Raw genomic sequence first — 17377 nt, 5'->3', positions numbered from 1 at the left:
AGGGAAGAATTGGTTCCACTAAATATCAGCCAACTGGATACAAATGTCCTGCAGTCAGCCATTGTCCTGTTGGCTTCTACAATGATCCAAACACCTGACCTCAAAATCCACCATGAACTACTTCCAGATACACAAGCTGAAGCTTTTGGGACGGCCCTCGCTGCTAAATCTGTAACCTTGCATACAACTGTGTAACATGTGCACAGTAGGTAAACTGTCCCACAGGTGTGTCAAACGGTTTTCATCATATAAAGACTGACACACGGCTCAAGAGCGACACCCTGAGTTCAATGTTGAAACTGCACTGACTACACGCCACACAATACACAATACACATACCAGTTTGTTTTCTATGAAAGTCTTAACTTAAACGAAAGAATATAGTCCATATTTTAGACATAATGGCGCCTTCTACTGCAGAACCAGAACCCGCACACGGACCCAATTCTCACCACCGACTGAAGCAGCCAGTTTTACAGCCAGTGTTATTCTTCTGTGTGAGTGCGTGTGACGGTGAGATGGTGTGTGTGTCACCGCTGTTGGAGGTGAACCTTGCTAGCCAGATGCTAACCGTCGCAGCAGACTAACAAGTAGCAGCAACGTAGGTCCGCAGTTATATTACAGACAGTACTGCGGTTTAAACATTTTAACTGAAAAATACAGGACGCGTCAGGACACGTTACGATACGTCAGGATACTTGTTAATGTAGAGGCGAACCCGTGTAAAGTTAAGTAACTTAACTACCGCTAACGTTAAAGCTAACGAGCTATTCCAGAAAGTTCTGTGTTCAGCCTGGCAGGGGAGGTGTTTTCTAACGTTACACTCTTGCAGTAAATTTGTCGCAGTAAACACAAATCATGGTGTTTCTGGCGCTGGCAGAGGTGGCCATCACCTCCATCAATCCTTAACAGACTTCAAAGTCCGGTAAGAGGAGCTAACATGCTAAATTAGCTTCCTAGCTAGTCAAGTATTATGTGCATGCCTGACTGCTCGGCGAGACGATCTTATCAGAAACAAACCAACTGTCAGAGCCGATAGTTTTAATGGCGCTTGCCTTCAACTACACATTAAGCGGTCGGCTTGTCAGTGTTGGTCTGTTCTGTCCAGAGAGGCTGGTGTCCTGCTGCCTCATCCTCACATACTCTGACATTTAGCTGTAACTAGCCTTCTGCTACCGGCTTCATAAACATTGATGCTGTTTTAATATGTGACTCATCTGATTTCCCCTCTTTTTTTTTTAGTAACATTGGCTGAAATCAACCACCTTCAAAACGGCAGTAGCAGGGGAGAAACTGGACTCATCCAGCTCAACAGCCAAGTCAAAGATGGAGTTAGCCTCGGTGAGTGCACCTGCTGGCTGCTGTGAGTTATGGTCATCGTGGTCATACAGACTGTCAGAGACCTTCATCTGTGAATTAGCCCATATTTATTAACATGCATGCTCCCATACAAGTCAAACTGTTAAAATAGTTTGTGTGTGTGTATTGTGACCTCACAAAAATATTCTGGTGTTGCAAATTTTCTATTCACCTTTAACTGTTTGAGCTCAACTATTTGACTATTTGAGCTACCAGTTGTTGATTAATGATAGAATAGAACACCCAGTCCAAGTTGATGGCACAGCAGCTGAAACTACACACAGACATTGTAGATCATCTCTATCTGGGCTGTAACCATACCATAAATTTGTTTTGGAAATAAATTAAGAAACGTGTGTAAGTGTAATGACAATGTCTGTTTTGTCTATTCCAGTTGATTAAACACCACACAATTTAAAAAAAAACATGTCTTCAACACATCTAAATCGTTCTAAAATCCAATATAACCATGTAACAGTCCTGCTCACTGATTTGCAACATTGCCCACAATGACCTAATACACCCAGAGGTATTTATGGGTGCATAACTCTTGACTATGTTTTCTCTTAAACATTACAGAATGACCCAAAGCCAGAATTTGAATAATTTTCTTGGTTCATGATTGTTTGATCTTTATCATAGGTGGGACAGAAATGATGGGGAGGGAATTATGGAAACTGAATTGTTAGCCACACAGGCTGGAAGCCAGTGTCTAAAATTACCATGACAATTTGTTCTCAGAGTTTGATTTCGGTTATTTTCACGGGATATTTTAGAATTTGGATAAGATACAATTGTTCCTCACACAGATACCTGATTGCAAGCAGATTGCTACTTGTGCAAATAGACTCCTTCTACATACATTTTCTGTGACCCATATTTAAAGCCCCCGGCTCAACACACACACATCCACTTTATGACTCATGTTGTCTGACAAAGATGCAATTTAGCAGTTAGCTTTGCAGGGAGGGGGTACTGAAATACAGATGTGTGAGTGTCTCTCTGAAAGATAAAGATAGAAACCCATAGAAAGACGCAGGCTGGATTAAGCTTCTGCTTTGGCTGCGAAACGTTGGGGGGGAGGGAGGATGAGGAGCAGGAGAAAGCCATTGTGGGTTGGAGGGAGAGAGAGAGAGAGAGAGTGGGGAAGGAAGGTTTGTGTGAGAGAGATGGAGGTTTATTTTATAATATGCTGTTTGTAAAAGCAGCATCACCGAGAGAGGCATGTGAAAGTGGGCAAAATGCAGGAAAAACAGGATTCTCAGAGCCGAGCCCCGGGCAGCACAGGGAAGGTAGGAGTGTGTGTGCATTAAAGTGGCACCTGTGTGTGTGTGTGTGTGTGTGTGTGTGTGTAGAAGCTGCATATACAGTATGTTGTATGTTCAGGAGACATTGTATGTATGTTGTGTTTGTTATGGTTGCTGTAAATGTGGTTATTATTATTGTCCTCAGATAAACATTTTCTTCTCCATATTTACATATTTTTCCATCTTTATCTTCAATTGCAAATTTAGCATCCGACTGTCTGTTCGTGTCTGTGTCTTACCCTCTGCCTGTTTGTCCATAAGGCATGTAAACACAAATAATGTTGAGTCTCAGTGTAATTCAACCCAGCAGCCTGTGTGTGTGTGTGTGTGTGTGTGTGTGTGTGTGTGTGTGTGTGTGTGGTGTGTGTGTGTGTGTGTTGTGGGGGGGGGCGACGACGACTGTCTCTACACATCTCCATCATCTGCGCTTTGTGGGAACCTGGCCTCTCCTCTGTTTACAGCTTTGTTTTTTTTGTAATGCTGGAAATGTCACACAAGCATATTTAGATTTAAATTAAAGTCCAGTATGTGTATGAGGTAATATTCATTTTTGTTCATAATGTTTACCTGGCGTTCAACAAGAGGTGATCCATACAGACAGTGATGTTGAATGGTGCATTTTCAGATTATACTTTTTACACAGTGACTAATCCTTTATATTTCTCTTTGCCTTATCCCCTTCCTCTTCTTCTGTCTCTCTATAATTCCAATTTCTCTCTACGATTGCCCTCCTCTCCTTCTCTCTCACTCTCTGCATTTTGTTTCTCCTGTCACATCTCTCTTTGCCATTCCCCCATCCCCTCTTTCTTTGCATCCCTCTCTGTCTCCTTCCTGTCTCCTTTCTCTGACATCGTCCTCAGGCTCACCCGGCTCTCAAAGCCTTTATGTGTGGCTCTCTCAGCGGCACTTGCTCTACGCTGCTCTTCCAGCCTTTGGATCTGGTCAAGACACGGCTACAGACTCTGCAGAACAACGCCAAGCCGGGGTGTGTGTGCACACAGCATAAAGAAACATCTTATGCATGTGTGCGAACATGCAAACACACATTTTTTACACATTTTGTCTGAATGCCATGAGACTACACACACACACACACAGAGCATGGCAGCACAAAATGTGAAGGCAGTGCCAGCCTGAATCTACTGTTATGACCCATATAGAGCAATTAGTCACACCAGCACCATGTAATCATAGTGTCGGGCTGCTAGGTTGCACTTCCCTTCACTAAGGACAGGAACAGGAAATCTTAACAGCTAAAACCGGATATTTATTTTAAACAATGATCCACAGGTGGAAGGATTTCCTCAGCTCCAATTTCCAGAGTGTATCAACATCAGTATTAAATGTTTGTTTAAAGGCATGTTGTTCACCTTATGAAAGCCTAAAGTGTTTATCATCTGTCTGTCTTTGAGAGTGTGTCTGAATGTGTTTGTAACCATCCCTAAACCTCATCCTGCAGTGCACCGAAGGTGGGGATGTTTGCTGTTTTCGTCAATGTTATTAGGACAGAGAATTTCTTCAGTCTTTGGAAGGGAGTTTCACCAGTGAGTATCTGACCTTGTTTATTTTTTCCCTTTTTTACAATAATTTCTGCTGTTATAAATTCTATTGTTGCATGTAGGCAGTCAGGACTGTTCTGCAGCACAGACCTGCTGACACTCTTTCTGTCACCTTACATTCATGTTATATCTCTGTCTCTGGCTCTAAGAAGCAGACAAACACTCTTCGCCATTAAGTCTCCTTTTCATTTTAAAGATCACATAACTGTGTTTTTCTGTCAGAATGCAATTTATTTTTTAAACAACATACTTTTAGTATCATGGTTCTGTTCAACAACACTTGACATAAAATAAACTAGATCTCTTTGGCTTTAATTAGTAAGTGAGACAAACTAAACATGACCATTTTAAACATTGTAGTTTGTATTTCTTAACCAAAGCCTTTAACTGAATCAGAGAAATGCTAAGCGCTTGTGTTTCTCTCTGGCAGTCATTTGTGCGCTGTATCCCTGGGGTCGGCATCTACTTCAGCACCTTCTACTCGCTGAAGCAGCACTTCTTCCTGGAGCGGGCACCCAATGCAGGTGAGGCTGTTCTTCTCGGAGCTGGTGCAAGAGCTTTGGCTGGTGTCTGCATGCTGCCATTCACCGTCATCAAGACACGCTTTGAGGTGAGTGACAGTTCCTTTACTGAGAGATCTTCTGAGTCATTCTGACCTGAGTTGTGTTGTATTATCTGTGGAATGTAAAGCAACATTATGCAACTATTTTACCTTAAAATAACAACGTCAAAATCATTTTGATGGTACACTGACTTAAATGGGATTTAGGTCTATAATTCAAATGGGAGAATGGTGCATCTTTCATTCCCACTGCGTGCCATGAACGCCTTTTTTGCACTATGGTACTATTTTGAGTGGGTACAATCTCCCACAAGAAGTGTGTAACGCTTTAGCACACAGCTGCTGAGGGTTCAGATGTTTTCGGTCCGTCAGATTAGCTGAATGCTGACTTGACATGAGTGGACAGCGTGACTGCTGGTTTGTACTAACATGATGATTTTGGGTTTGTTGCCTGAGCAATTGTTCGGCTTTTTTTTCTGTACATGAGCTGCATCCAGGACCCTTAACTGCTCTGACTCGAAGCCCAGCAGAGAGTCTTGTAATCACCACTTGTTGCTGAAGAGGCTGCTGTGGCCGCTGCTCAGCAGAAGTTACATAATCTTGCTTTAATACTTTTATGATAATCTCCTCATATTCATGTTTCAGTTAATGTTGTTAACTTGTTAACAGGCCAGGCTTTAACTAAAAGCGCTTGTTGTTAATGCATGATTGACTTTAGTCAGTTGCCTGCTTCGACATTTATATCAACCACTTTGTTTGTCAGATTTTTCCTGAATTAAAAGGCCTTCGGTAGACATGTTCTCAGTAGGTGACAATAATAATATATTGATCCAACAAATGCATTTTATGAATATTCAAGCCACAAGAGGGAAGGAGGGAGGCTTCTTTTTGCACGGTCACGACTCATCAATATGTTAGATGAGTCTTACTATTTATCCTCAGGCAGTAGTCAGTTTGGCAATATTAAAAGTAGCATTTTTATAAAAACTTTTTATTTAAAATACAAGTGGTTTTCTTCACAATCTAGGTAACTTTCTACTGCAGGAGAAAACAGAAGAGAATATTTGCATCCATTTTGGAGTTGATATTTTAAATATGTTAATTTGTCTTAAGTCTGTTACATTTGCACGACACCTACATCTTCATTAAAGAGTGAGACATGTCCACCTTCAGCTTATTCATATATCATGAGTGTTGTGCTCAACGTCTGACAAGACACCGTGTAGCTGATAACAAAGAAAATGAACTATGAAGCATGAATCATGAGTTGGAGACACTGTAGACAATAGTAGTAGCTTCCATAAATGAAAGACCACAATTTAAAGGGACAGTGGCAGTCTTTAGCACTGTAGAATAATCTGTATTCGACTGGGTGCTTCTAGGTGATAAGGCAGTTACTTCCAGTGTCATAACCGTGTCATAAAAACAATGGTGTGAATAATCATGTTCCATGTTCATTGTAGATGTTTATATTTTGTTTCAGAGTGGCTGTTACAACTATGTGAGTGTGCCCGGGGCTCTGAAGAGTGTGTATGAGACGGAGGGAATCCGGGCTCTGTTCTCAGGGCTGACTGCCACGCTGCTCCGAGACGCTCCGTTCTCCGGCATCTACGTCATGTTCTACAGCCAGGCCAAGAGGGCGCTGCCTCAAGGTGAGGGCCACACTGCATCAGTGAATCAAAGTGGGGGTCCCCCACTCTCTCTCCCGTATTTCCTGTCCATCTCCATGTTCCTGTCAAATAAAGGCATAAAATAACCCCCCAAAAAATGTATCCCTCAGAATTTGTCACTCAGTAAGTAACAAAACACTTTAGTACAGGAAAAGATCCTGTGACTGTTGGTCACAATTTTATAAAAAACAGATTTAGGGGATCCTTGCCAGAAATGTTTGTTAATATTATATGTTTTACAATACGTGTGAAGAAAACAAACTGCTATAATCAGCAGTGCACCTCACAATACACTTCACTATACTCATGTTCTTTCTCCTGATACCTGGTTTCTCTTCCCTCTCAGAGGTGACTTTGTCGGCCTATGTCCCACTGGTGAACTTCAGCTGTGGATTGGTGGCAGGTGTCATGGCTTCGCTGGTAACACAGCCTGCAGACGTGGTGAAGACCCACATTCAAGTCAGCCCATCCCACTGGAGCACGGCAGATGCTATTCGCTATATCTACATGGTGTGTGCTCATTGTATCACAGCAGGCAGATTTTGTCTTACTGCATGTGTGCATGTCATTTTCACTGAGAGGCAGTACTGGCAACACTCATGGTTGTTGATAAGAGGCGTACGACATTGCCACTATACCAGTATCATACTGAACTTTCCTGCTCTGTTCTCTCCCTCAGGAACACGGCATGGGAGGGTTTTTTCGTGGGGCTGTACCCAGGTCTCTTCGGCGCACTCTAATGGCTGCTATGGCTTGGACTGTCTATGAACAGCTGATGGCTCGAATGGGCCTCAAATCCTGAAGAGCAATGGTACTGAGCCATGGAAAAAAAAAGATGATATATGAGGGGATAATGATCTTTTTTCTCACTGAAAGCCTCATGCAAGAAGAAAAGGGAACGAGCCAACGAGCTTATAGAGAGTGAGCCAGCACTACCAGGAGGAACCAGGTGGATACATGTCGAAAAAATGAGTGAGGTGTGTGTGTGTGTGTGTGTGTGTGTGTGTGTGTGTGTGTGTGTGTGTGTGTGTGTGTGTGTGTGTGTGTGTGTGTGTGTGTGTGTGTGTGTGTGTGTGTGTGTGTGTGTGTGTGTGTATTTTGTTGTTATTTAAATGTTTGTGAAAATGTGTCTGTAGGTGTGTAAGTTTGAGATTGTGATGTTACACCTGACACACTTATGTCAGTCTGAAGTGACACTCCCTGCTGTGAACTTATTCCTCCTCTTACTATTTATGTCTGGACACCCTGAGGTATGGCTACCACTCAAAAAATGCCCTTGACTGAGGGTCTGTATCTTTGCTGGGCAGCTTAGTTGTCTTTGACGAAGTGTTTGAAAACACTGCCAAGACAAACAGGGCATTCAGCAAGCTGGTGTAGCGTACCTCTGCTGAGGTAACCAAAAAATAAAGCACTGCAGAGAAGAGGAGCTGTGGCTTCTGCCATATTTATGAAACTTCAGATTGAGCAATGTTTCTTACTTGTATACTGGTATTATTTAACAAGCAGACTTAGAGGACATTTATTTGTTTCAGGCTCGGACAATCACAAGTACTTATACAGCTATACTGGGCTAACTTCAATAATCACAATAAAGCCTTTGTTGCCATACTGCTCAAAACTATGCTAATTTAAACTTTATACACAACCGCGGTGCATTTTTGCATAGTGAAACCAGATGTGCTTTTCAGAGAAATAATGATAGTCACATCCATAGCTAAAATATATTCAGACCTGTGATGGCATCTCAGTCAGATCAGGATTTTGTGGATTTTTGGATTTTTGTCATTGTAATGCTTGATTCATTTGAGGACTTAAAGGTACCCTGTGGAGTTTCTGCCCACTAGTGGCACTATGGAGCGACATTTTATGAGTATGTCCCCTTTTTGTTTCTATTGTTCACACAGGAGCAACACAATACTAGTGTAGTCTCGCTGCCAGGTTCACGTTATTCTACAGTTGACAACAGTAACATACATGCACAAAGCACATAAACATGCGCTGACACACTTGCAATAAAGACCATTTTCAAAACCACAATGTCAATGGTTAAGTTTGCAAATGCCTGTACTAAGTGTGTTCTGTTGAAGGCAAAGTCATATTCATAATTCCACAGGGCACCTTTAATCAAAAACAGCAATGCAATTTGCATTGTTCCTTGAGTTAAAGTAAGCACTTTTGTAAGTTTATTTTTGTGCTAGAAATTATTTTGACGAAAGGGTGAAGTTGAAATCTTTCAAATATTTCAAATGGTGTTGAATTCAGTTACCTCCTGTGATTAAATTAGTTACCTGTTCGCATTTCTCCAGAACATTAAGCTTGCAAGTGAAGCATTGCTTAATCATTGTGCTACTAACTGTAAAAAAATCCATATCAGTGCTGAAGAGACAGATCAAGACAGTTTCCAGCGTTTCACTGGCTTTTTATAGATATTTGAGAATTCTGACAGAATTATTGGTTGTAAAACATGAAGGCCATATTTTATGTTGCTTGTACAGTGTACCCTTTCACATAGATATTATTTATTAGTGTTGATATAAAAAAGACGTAATATATTGAAAATAAATGTTTATAGAAATGCCAAATGGAAGATCTTATTAGTGGAGGATCGAAAGATTTAATTGTCTGAACAAAATGGATCATTAAGCAAACAGCATGTCATCTCACTGAAGACCTTTGTTAGTCTTGATAACGTAACAGAAATGGCTCTTATGTCCAGTGTGATCTGTGATGTAACAGGGAAACTTGTGCAGCAAAGAAATTATAAATTCAATATTACCCAACAAGTATCTGTTTACTGAGATGAAAAAGTCTTAAGACCCTGGAAGGAACAGTATAGCACATGCTGAGCCATTAGCTATCTCCAGAACAAAGAGAGATGTGAGGCTGTGCAGTTAAACTTGACAGACAAATCTGGTTTTTAAATGGTGAAAGTTAGTGGCGTGTGACAGGAGTTGATGTCGAAATGCCTCCATTTTGCTGTGTAACACGAGCTGTGTATCTAACTGTGCCCTACATGTGCCATAATTCACACCTGGAAGTTTTACTTTGCCAATAATCTGTCATCGCAACACTCCTGTAGTCTTCTGTTGTGACTGTATTGTATATGGTCATTGTTATTGTAGATATTTGTTTCCCCAGACAGACGCTGTGCCTGCCTGGTTTTTAATGTCAATAAATTCTCTTCTATTTTTTTTTCAAAATAATTTTTTGACTTTTTGTTATTAGAAGACGGCATTGACTTTGTTTTATTGTTTTGTTTTTTTGTTTTTTTTATGAATGTCACAGTCTGTACTTCCAGATACACATATTTCAGACCATGTTATTAACAAACCCGAGTGTGCATGCTGCTACCACACATTGAGAGTCACTAGATTCACCTGTTGCACAGCCAAAACCAGCCATTATAACCACAAGTTAATAAATACAATATATGGAATACTAAGGAGATTATGTTGAACATTCATTGAAACTAAATCAGTTTTATTCAGTAGTTATTAACTTCTAAAATATGTCTTTTTCACCATAGAAAGTTTGTGATTAAAGAAATAGATTTTAAACTAATGGGCATTCAGAAAATCTTCCAACATTTGGTTAAATATTTAAATAATGTAACAAAATAATGATGGCGAATTGTTAGTAATTGACATTTTAGCAACAAAAAAGCTGCTACACTTATGTGTCTTTCAAGTTTATTTAGTTTCTAAACTGACATGAAAGACACATAGATATGAACAAGATAACTTAAAGCTAAAATCACAACACCATGGCAGTAAAAGTACAAATATTTGTATGAAGCATTTTAAATCAAAATCCAACATTTTACATTTCCAGCAAAAGTGACATGCTTAAAACTTAAACAACATGAATGACAATTAACAGCAGATGAAGCTGAGTCACCTGGCAGTCCCAGTTCTCCCACTCTCCCATTCTGGTTAACGCTCTGCAGCGGTTTCGTTTAGGCACTGGTGATCCTGATCTCTTCCTTGGGGCGAGGCCTTGTACACCAGAGGTTGTGTCATCCACCATCCACCCAGAGCCAGGAGCAACAGTCACAGATCACAGTGCTCGATCTCATGGGAGACTCTCGGTCTTAGAGCGCAGGCTGGAGAGGTTAGTGTGATTCTCTCCACAGTGCTCCAGAGCCTCCACGCATGCACACACAAGCAAACATGTTGGGGATAGAGGGGTCTACAAAAGTTTGGGAACAACTTTAGTGTAAAGGGAATAAGTAACAAAAAGCACAAGAAATACGGAGAAAGTTACATTGAAGAACTGTCCCAGCGAGCGAATTAGGTATATTCAAAGTTTTTAAGGCCAGTATAGGTCCCTTCAGCAGCTTGAACTCTACCTCAGCAAGGACCTGGAGACAAAACATAGTCAGAAAGGACGAGAACCAACGTCTGCTAAGCTTCACCTGCCTTCTCTTCATGAAAGATTCAAAACAACCTCAAAACACAGGAGGACGAGACCACACTCAAACTCAAGCTTGTCATGATAATTTAACTGCTGTTGCAAGCAGAAATCAAACTGTCGGTTGTCACTCACTTTCTGAGCCGTGATGTCACAGTTGGATGGCCAACCAGAACAGTGTCCTGCAGCAACAGTGCCCCGAGCTTTGCCTGAAAGTCCCACAAGGGGGCTGGTGATCTGCCCTCGAACCTATCAGAAGGAACATGACAATGTAGCAACAGAAATCTCCTTTAACATTTAGACATGTTATATGATGCTGGTTATTGATTGTGTATGTGTGTGTGTGTGTGTGTGTGTGTGTGTGTGTGTGTGTGTGTGTGTATGACATGAAGCCAGAGTCGTGCTTTGCTCTTTTGCCATTTGACCTTCTGCATGAATGTTTCTGGCTTCCTCTGTTTTCTTCCCTCTGTTAAAACCTGGGTGGCAAAGTGACCGCTTACTACTTCTCTATTTCTGAATAACAGGCAGAGCCACAGTATGATATACATGGACTGGTACAAGCAGAACAGAGTACATCTGAATTAGGTGGAGTGTAGTTACAATACAGTGGAGGTTATACAATTATGTCTGAGGATATCTATGCCATGCCAGACCTCACCAAGAAAGTTAGATTTCAGACAAGGGAGAATGAGGGCAGAAATGCAGACAAAACGGATAATGTGAACATTTATGACAACTACTGGGCAGAGGGGAGTACGCCACCGAAATTACAGGACACCACTGAAGAACAACAGCAAAGTATCCATCCGCCTGTCTGTGTCTGTCTACCTGTCTCTTATGTAATACATACTATGATTAAGATGACCTTTTTATGTGCAGTGTTGGGGGAAACATTACATTTTATGTTGATGCATTTTGTTTTTCAATTATGGACATAAAAAATGTTTATGGCATTTTTAAACACGGGTAACTAAAAGTGCTCTAATGAATAGCTTTTAATAATGCAGAACTTTATAAAATAGCTAATTTCATCAGCCATTTACTTGTGCTCTCGGCCATTTCAGTCAATGCACCTTCAGGAAAGAGGGATCTCGTCAGACCTGCTGCAGTGTTTCTGGTGCTGCTGTGTCTTCTCCTCCTGGCTGTAGTCATTGCTGTGGTGGTCCTATGTAAGTTTTCCAAATTCATCTATTCAAAGCAATGGTTATTATAACTTACCCAGATGTATATAGGTGATGTTTGATCAATCACATATTTGATGCTTGCTGTGGCAGGGGTTCAAGACAAAAGCCTCAATGACAGCCTGACCATCGAGAGAGACGAACTACTGACAAATTACAGTGAAATGACAAGCCTCAATGTCAACCTGACCATTGAGAGAGACGAACTACGGACAAATTACAGTGAAATGACAAGCCTCAATATCAACCTGATCCAAAAGACACACCAGCTACAGGAAGACATTTTTGAAGTCACCAAAGACAGAGACAAATTAAAAAAGCAGCTTGGTGAGTGGACAAAAGAATAATGATTTTGATTAAAAGAATAGTTTGACATTTTGGAAAATACAAATTCACTGATGTGCCAAAAATGAGTTGATAGCATAAATACCACTCTCATGTATACATGGTATTTATAAAGCTGGTGCCAGCAGCTGGTTAGCTTAGCACAAAGTCTGGAGACAAAGAAACAGAATGACTCTGTTCAAAGACAAAAAAAAATCAGCCTACTACAAAAGCTAAGGCTCACTAATTAAAAGTTACATAGCATTTGGTTCATTTACACAAAAATCTAAGGGTAAAATTGGGGCATTATGAAACTTTTCTGTTACATGGCTGTTAGCTGTTACCAGGCAACCAGCAGAGACTCCAGTAAGTTGTTGTGTAGTTTGTGAACGATTCATTCAAAAGAGTGAATCTTTTAGGTAAACAAACTGAACTGAATGACTTCCTGAAACAATCTGTTCATTTCTTACTTTAGTTGAGTTTCCTCGTCTGTAGTGAACTATGGGGTTAGGGTTAGGCTAGAAACATGTTTATGGTCTGGTAGGAAAAATAGTTTTGGTGTCTATTGCTTGTTTCCCCCGTCATGAAAACTGTATGAGTGGTGGAGTTCCTACTTGATGTACAGTGTTTTGTCTTTTCCCTTGTCATGGAGTTTGAATGCATTATTATGACTGAAGCATATTATTATTTGTTGTTAAACAGAGACATCATCCTGTCCTGCCAAGTGGATGAAGTTTGGCAACACTTGTTATTCATTTGTCACCTCAAGGAAAAACTGGTCTGACAGCAAACAGTTCTGTGAAAGTCGTGGTGGACAGCTGCCGATCATATCTAGCGAAGAGGAACAGGTGACTCTTTCTTTCTCTTGAAGCTATTGTGGGTTGACTGAGTATTCTTATTTTATTCTCTGCATACATGTAATACATACTGTCTTAAAGGTACTAATATACACAGTTGTTTCACTTCCCAAATTCATCATTTAATACGGTATGTAGTAGACAAAATTAGTACTTGGCCTTTTAGAAAGATGGAAGAGGAAAAGATCAGTGTGATAAAGTAGTTTCAATCTTCCTGAAATGTCTGAAAAGGGGAAGAGAGGTCCACAATGACTTCTGCAAAGCTGCAGAAGTGAACACAATATATGAACAGGGTAGGAGGGAGAGACATTCAAACCTGTGAATATTGTGATAGAGAAAGTTCATTCTGTTTTTTAATCTTCTATCTACATAATCACTTTTCACAGTAAACATTTTGACTTGTCGTGATAAGAAAATCACAGGTGTTACTATAATAACATTAACAATGGCTCTGTTGTCTGTGAGCCAACATGCGCAACGCCAGGGCCCTGAAACTGACTCAGCTAAATTAAATTAAGCTATCATTATTTTTTTCCTACTGTGACATATCAAAAGGAGGACTCTTAAGATAAACCGATACCTTTTAGAAGTAAAGAATAAATGATGAAATCTAACTATAACTGACAGCCACCTAAATCTCTCTCTGAACTCTAGATATTTCTAAGCTCATTTCCCAACAGCATCTGGCTTGGTATCACAGACGAGGAGCAGGAAGGTGTCTGGAAATTGGTTGATGGAACGAATGCCACCACATTGTAAGACATTTCATCAAATTTTGTATTTATTGATTGTCCCTCTGCTATGTTAGGGAGACAAACACTGCCAGCTCATCAATTAGTTTACATTAAAGCTAAGGGCTCCCAGCAGTCTTAATGCAGCTCTGAAAAAAAAGTCTGCACACAATTAAATGAAAATATTAAAGGACGGAGAAGATGAAGAGATTAGCTCTGCTGTACTTCATATATTGACAATAAAGACATGTTGTGCATGTAGGTCATTAGTGAAGCTGTGTGATATTGAGCATCCAAGATCTGAATCACAAGTGAAACAAATGTGCTATCATTGTCCTTAAAAATCATAATTATGACTTCGTAATAACATGCTATGGAAGGAAAATTCACAGATGTCAGCAGTATTGATTTCTAATATTTTAGCAATGGTTTAAAATTGTGGCTGAAATGTTTTTGTTCATCTCTAGCTACTGGAGAAGAGGACAGCCGGATAATGCAGGACAAAAGGAAAACTGTGCTCAAATTAGTAAATGGTTTAATGGATTAAATAACTGGAATGATTTACCTTGCAGTATCAAATTATTCTTCATCTGTGAGAAAATACTTAAATGAAATTAAATTATGATGCTACACTCTTGAACTGATTCCACATCTGTTTTGCTCTCACGCATGTAAAATAACAACAACAAGCTGTACATTTTTCCTCCTGTTAAAGCAAAGTAGAGCTCCATGCTTTATGTGTAATGTACATATATTTCATGTATAAATAAACTTCTTAGATGTGACTTTTCAGTAATGTAATATTTTTGATTATTTGTTGTTGAAATTATATATAAAAAAAACAAAACAAATACATATATCTGACAACCTTATTCATTGTAGGACTGAGTGATGTAGTACATATAACATTATCACTATGAAGACCAAATGATACTTTAATGTAGAAACAGGACTGAAAGAAGCTAAAATGCTGATATAGGCTTTATCACTAATAATAATTTTAGAAATGAATTTATTGTGAAAAAAATTATGATTTTAGTCAAAAGAATACAAATTCATACAGAAATGACTGTAAAAAATTTAACAGAGTTACAAGACAGTTTATCGTAAAGTGAAATTTGTGGTGATTTAGATCAGACAACTTGACTGTCTGTTTTGTCAAATTACAGGTTCTTGATTTGGCTCAGAAGACAGTAAAAATAATAGTTTTTTGGTGAATAATAAAATTGGTTATTTTCTTTTCACCTGTGAAAGGGGCATAATGTTGAGTATAGACCTTTTTTGTAACACTTTAAATTACAACCAGCAAATAACAGTGAAGATATTTTGAAAATTCCACTGAAATACTTAGAGTACATATAACCATTTTAAAGCCATAACTATAATATTGTTTCTAGCAGGAACAATAATAATGTCAATAATACACGAAATTTACATTGATGAAAATAATAATAATAAATACTCCATATTTTAAAAACTTTACATTGTAATTTCCCAAAATAGGTTTTATTTGTCAATCTTTATTGGTCCTCTAGTCTGAATGGGAATGTACTACAACACGAGCCTATAAATTCACCACATGACTTTTAAAAGAAACCTTCAGAGATATTTTCCTGAAAATGCAGCATTTTGCAATGACTTTATTTCATGTGAACTGTAGACCTACATATTTTAAACCTATGTTAATCGTGGGAAAAGTCATTGTGCCTGACACACATTCACCCACAATGACAGACGGCCCACTCATTGTTTTATCGCCTCTGTTTTGGTTCATTTCCTGTGTGGTTACTCTTTAGTCAACAATCGCCATTATCTCTAGTTTTTGACGACAAATCAAATGCCAAAGGCCACTGATGATCAGGTGGGCTCAAAGGGAACAAGCAGATGCCCAAACAGTTCTTAGCTTTGACTTCCTGTTTTTCTGCTCTTCTTCTTTTTTATGCTGTCATCAGTTGGAGTGTCCAGCCTCTTTCAGAAAACAGACATTACTATTAAACACGAACCATTTTATTGAGCTTATTTAAGTCTGGTGTTTAATGTATGATAGCCGTGAGACATGTCGGAGCATGTGTACGATGAGCCAGGCATCAACAGGAAGGTTCAATGCGATCAGAACAACAAGGAGAATGTAGTGGACATCTATCTCAGTGCAGAAAGCCTGAGAGTGTATGAAAATCCCTGGGTGGAGGGCATGTCACCAAATATACCAAGACCTGCAGAGGCTCAGCACCCAGGTAGGACACAACAACTAGGGATGACACAGATTATGATTTAAATTCTCTTGTTTTTTCTGTTTCAATTATAATGTCTATGTTATGTTTTCTGTGTAGGTGTAGCAGTATGATATTGTAGCCCCTGAACATGTGTTTTAATTGAATTTTCTTTAATTTAAAAAGTTGAAGTTTCCAATAATATACAGCTACATGTAGTATTTCATGTGTTTAATGTATTTTTAATATGTTGCAGTATCCTAAAAATCCTGATCCTGATGTTTTGTTTTTTAAGTGTATGTGGTCAGAGAAAAGAGGAATAGTGTCAGAACCTCAGTGTTTCTGGGTGCAGTGTGTCTCATCCTCCTGGCTGGAATCATTGTCCTTGGAGTCCAAAGTGAGTTTTGTGATAGTAATAAGAAGCACAAAGTGATGAGCACTTCACATGTTGTTCGTTATATAATAGTATGACAACATATGGGAATATTCAGTTGCTGTTTTGTTGTTCACCTTGTTACAATAGTGAAAACAGAAAGAACCCACTGGGACGCAGAAAGTAGCCAGTTAACTGCCAATAACACTAAGCTCACCATACAAAGAGATTACTTGTGGAATACGTTTTGTAGTAAGTAAAATTTTACAACTCATATTTTATCAACTTTGTCCACTGATGAGGTATTTCCTCATTTGATTTGTTACAACAAGTTGAACGTGTCTTGCTTTTGTGTCTAAGGGCAACATTTTGTGTTTAAAGTTAAGAACATTAAGAGTTGAGAGTTTTGGAAACTGGAACTGTTATTGGGAAAAGTGAGGGCTCATTCAATTGTCTTTGCTTTCTGTCTTAAAAACACAGGACAAAAACCTAAGAAATGTAAGAACCTGCCTGGCTTGACTAATCCTGATTAAGATGAAGACCACAATGAGTGGGTGAGAGACCACAGAACAGTAAGAACTGGGACCTGTTATTTTTCTCTTTTGCAGGGTTGTATCACGTCATAGCAGGAAGCATCTTGGACAAATGGTCAGAATGTGCAGTTTTGATGAAATTAAACATTGAACAAGGAAATTACCATTTTCAAAATAATTGAGGAGTAGATTGATGGCCTGACAACTTCAATGTAAAATCAATTGATTTTATTTTATAATTATTAGATTATAATCACATAAACATATATATTTCACTCATATTTAGCAGTTTTTTGAGTAA

General features: G+C 39.2%; 2 protein-coding genes across 5 annotated transcripts; both read left to right on the top strand.

Annotated features, from left to right (window-relative positions):
• The first annotated feature begins 270 nt into the window (after nt 1–270).
• LOC130166829 (mitochondrial glycine transporter B-like) lies at nt 271–9657 on the top strand. 4 transcript variants are annotated; one of them, XM_056372611.1, is made up of 8 exons: nt 271–497; nt 1243–1341; nt 3527–3651; nt 4126–4210; nt 4656–4835; nt 6271–6439; nt 6804–6967; nt 7137–9657. In XM_056372611.1, the coding sequence occupies exons 2-8, from the start codon at nt 1327–1329 to the stop codon at nt 7257–7259; spliced, it is 861 nt and encodes a 286-aa protein (XP_056228586.1). In that variant the 5' UTR covers nt 271–497; nt 1243–1326; the 3' UTR covers nt 7260–9657. The 4 variants fall into 4 exon arrangements, with proteins under 4 accessions (XP_056228586.1, XP_056228587.1, XP_056228585.1 ...); XM_056372612.1 differs by having other exon boundaries at nt 271–513; XM_056372610.1 differs by lacking the exon at nt 271–497 and adding an exon at nt 520–925.
• Nucleotides 9658–11408: 1751 nt separating this feature from the next.
• LOC130166828 (CD209 antigen-like) lies at nt 11409–14600 on the top strand. The gene is made up of 6 exons (XM_056372608.1): nt 11409–11665; nt 11932–12036; nt 12142–12375; nt 13075–13220; nt 13884–13984; nt 14428–14600. Exons 1-6 carry the CDS (start codon nt 11491–11493, stop codon nt 14570–14572), a joined length of 906 nt encoding a protein of 301 aa, XP_056228583.1. The 5' UTR covers nt 11409–11490; the 3' UTR covers nt 14573–14600.
• The last annotated feature ends 2777 nt before the right edge of the window (nt 14601–17377 follow it).

This window comes from Seriola aureovittata, chromosome 3, assembly GCF_021018895.1.
Source record: "Seriola aureovittata isolate HTS-2021-v1 ecotype China chromosome 3, ASM2101889v1, whole genome shotgun sequence".
In the NCBI taxonomy this organism is placed as follows: Eukaryota; Metazoa; Chordata; class Actinopteri; order Carangiformes; family Carangidae; genus Seriola; species Seriola aureovittata.
This window is presented reverse-complemented; position numbering and strand designations above follow the sequence as displayed.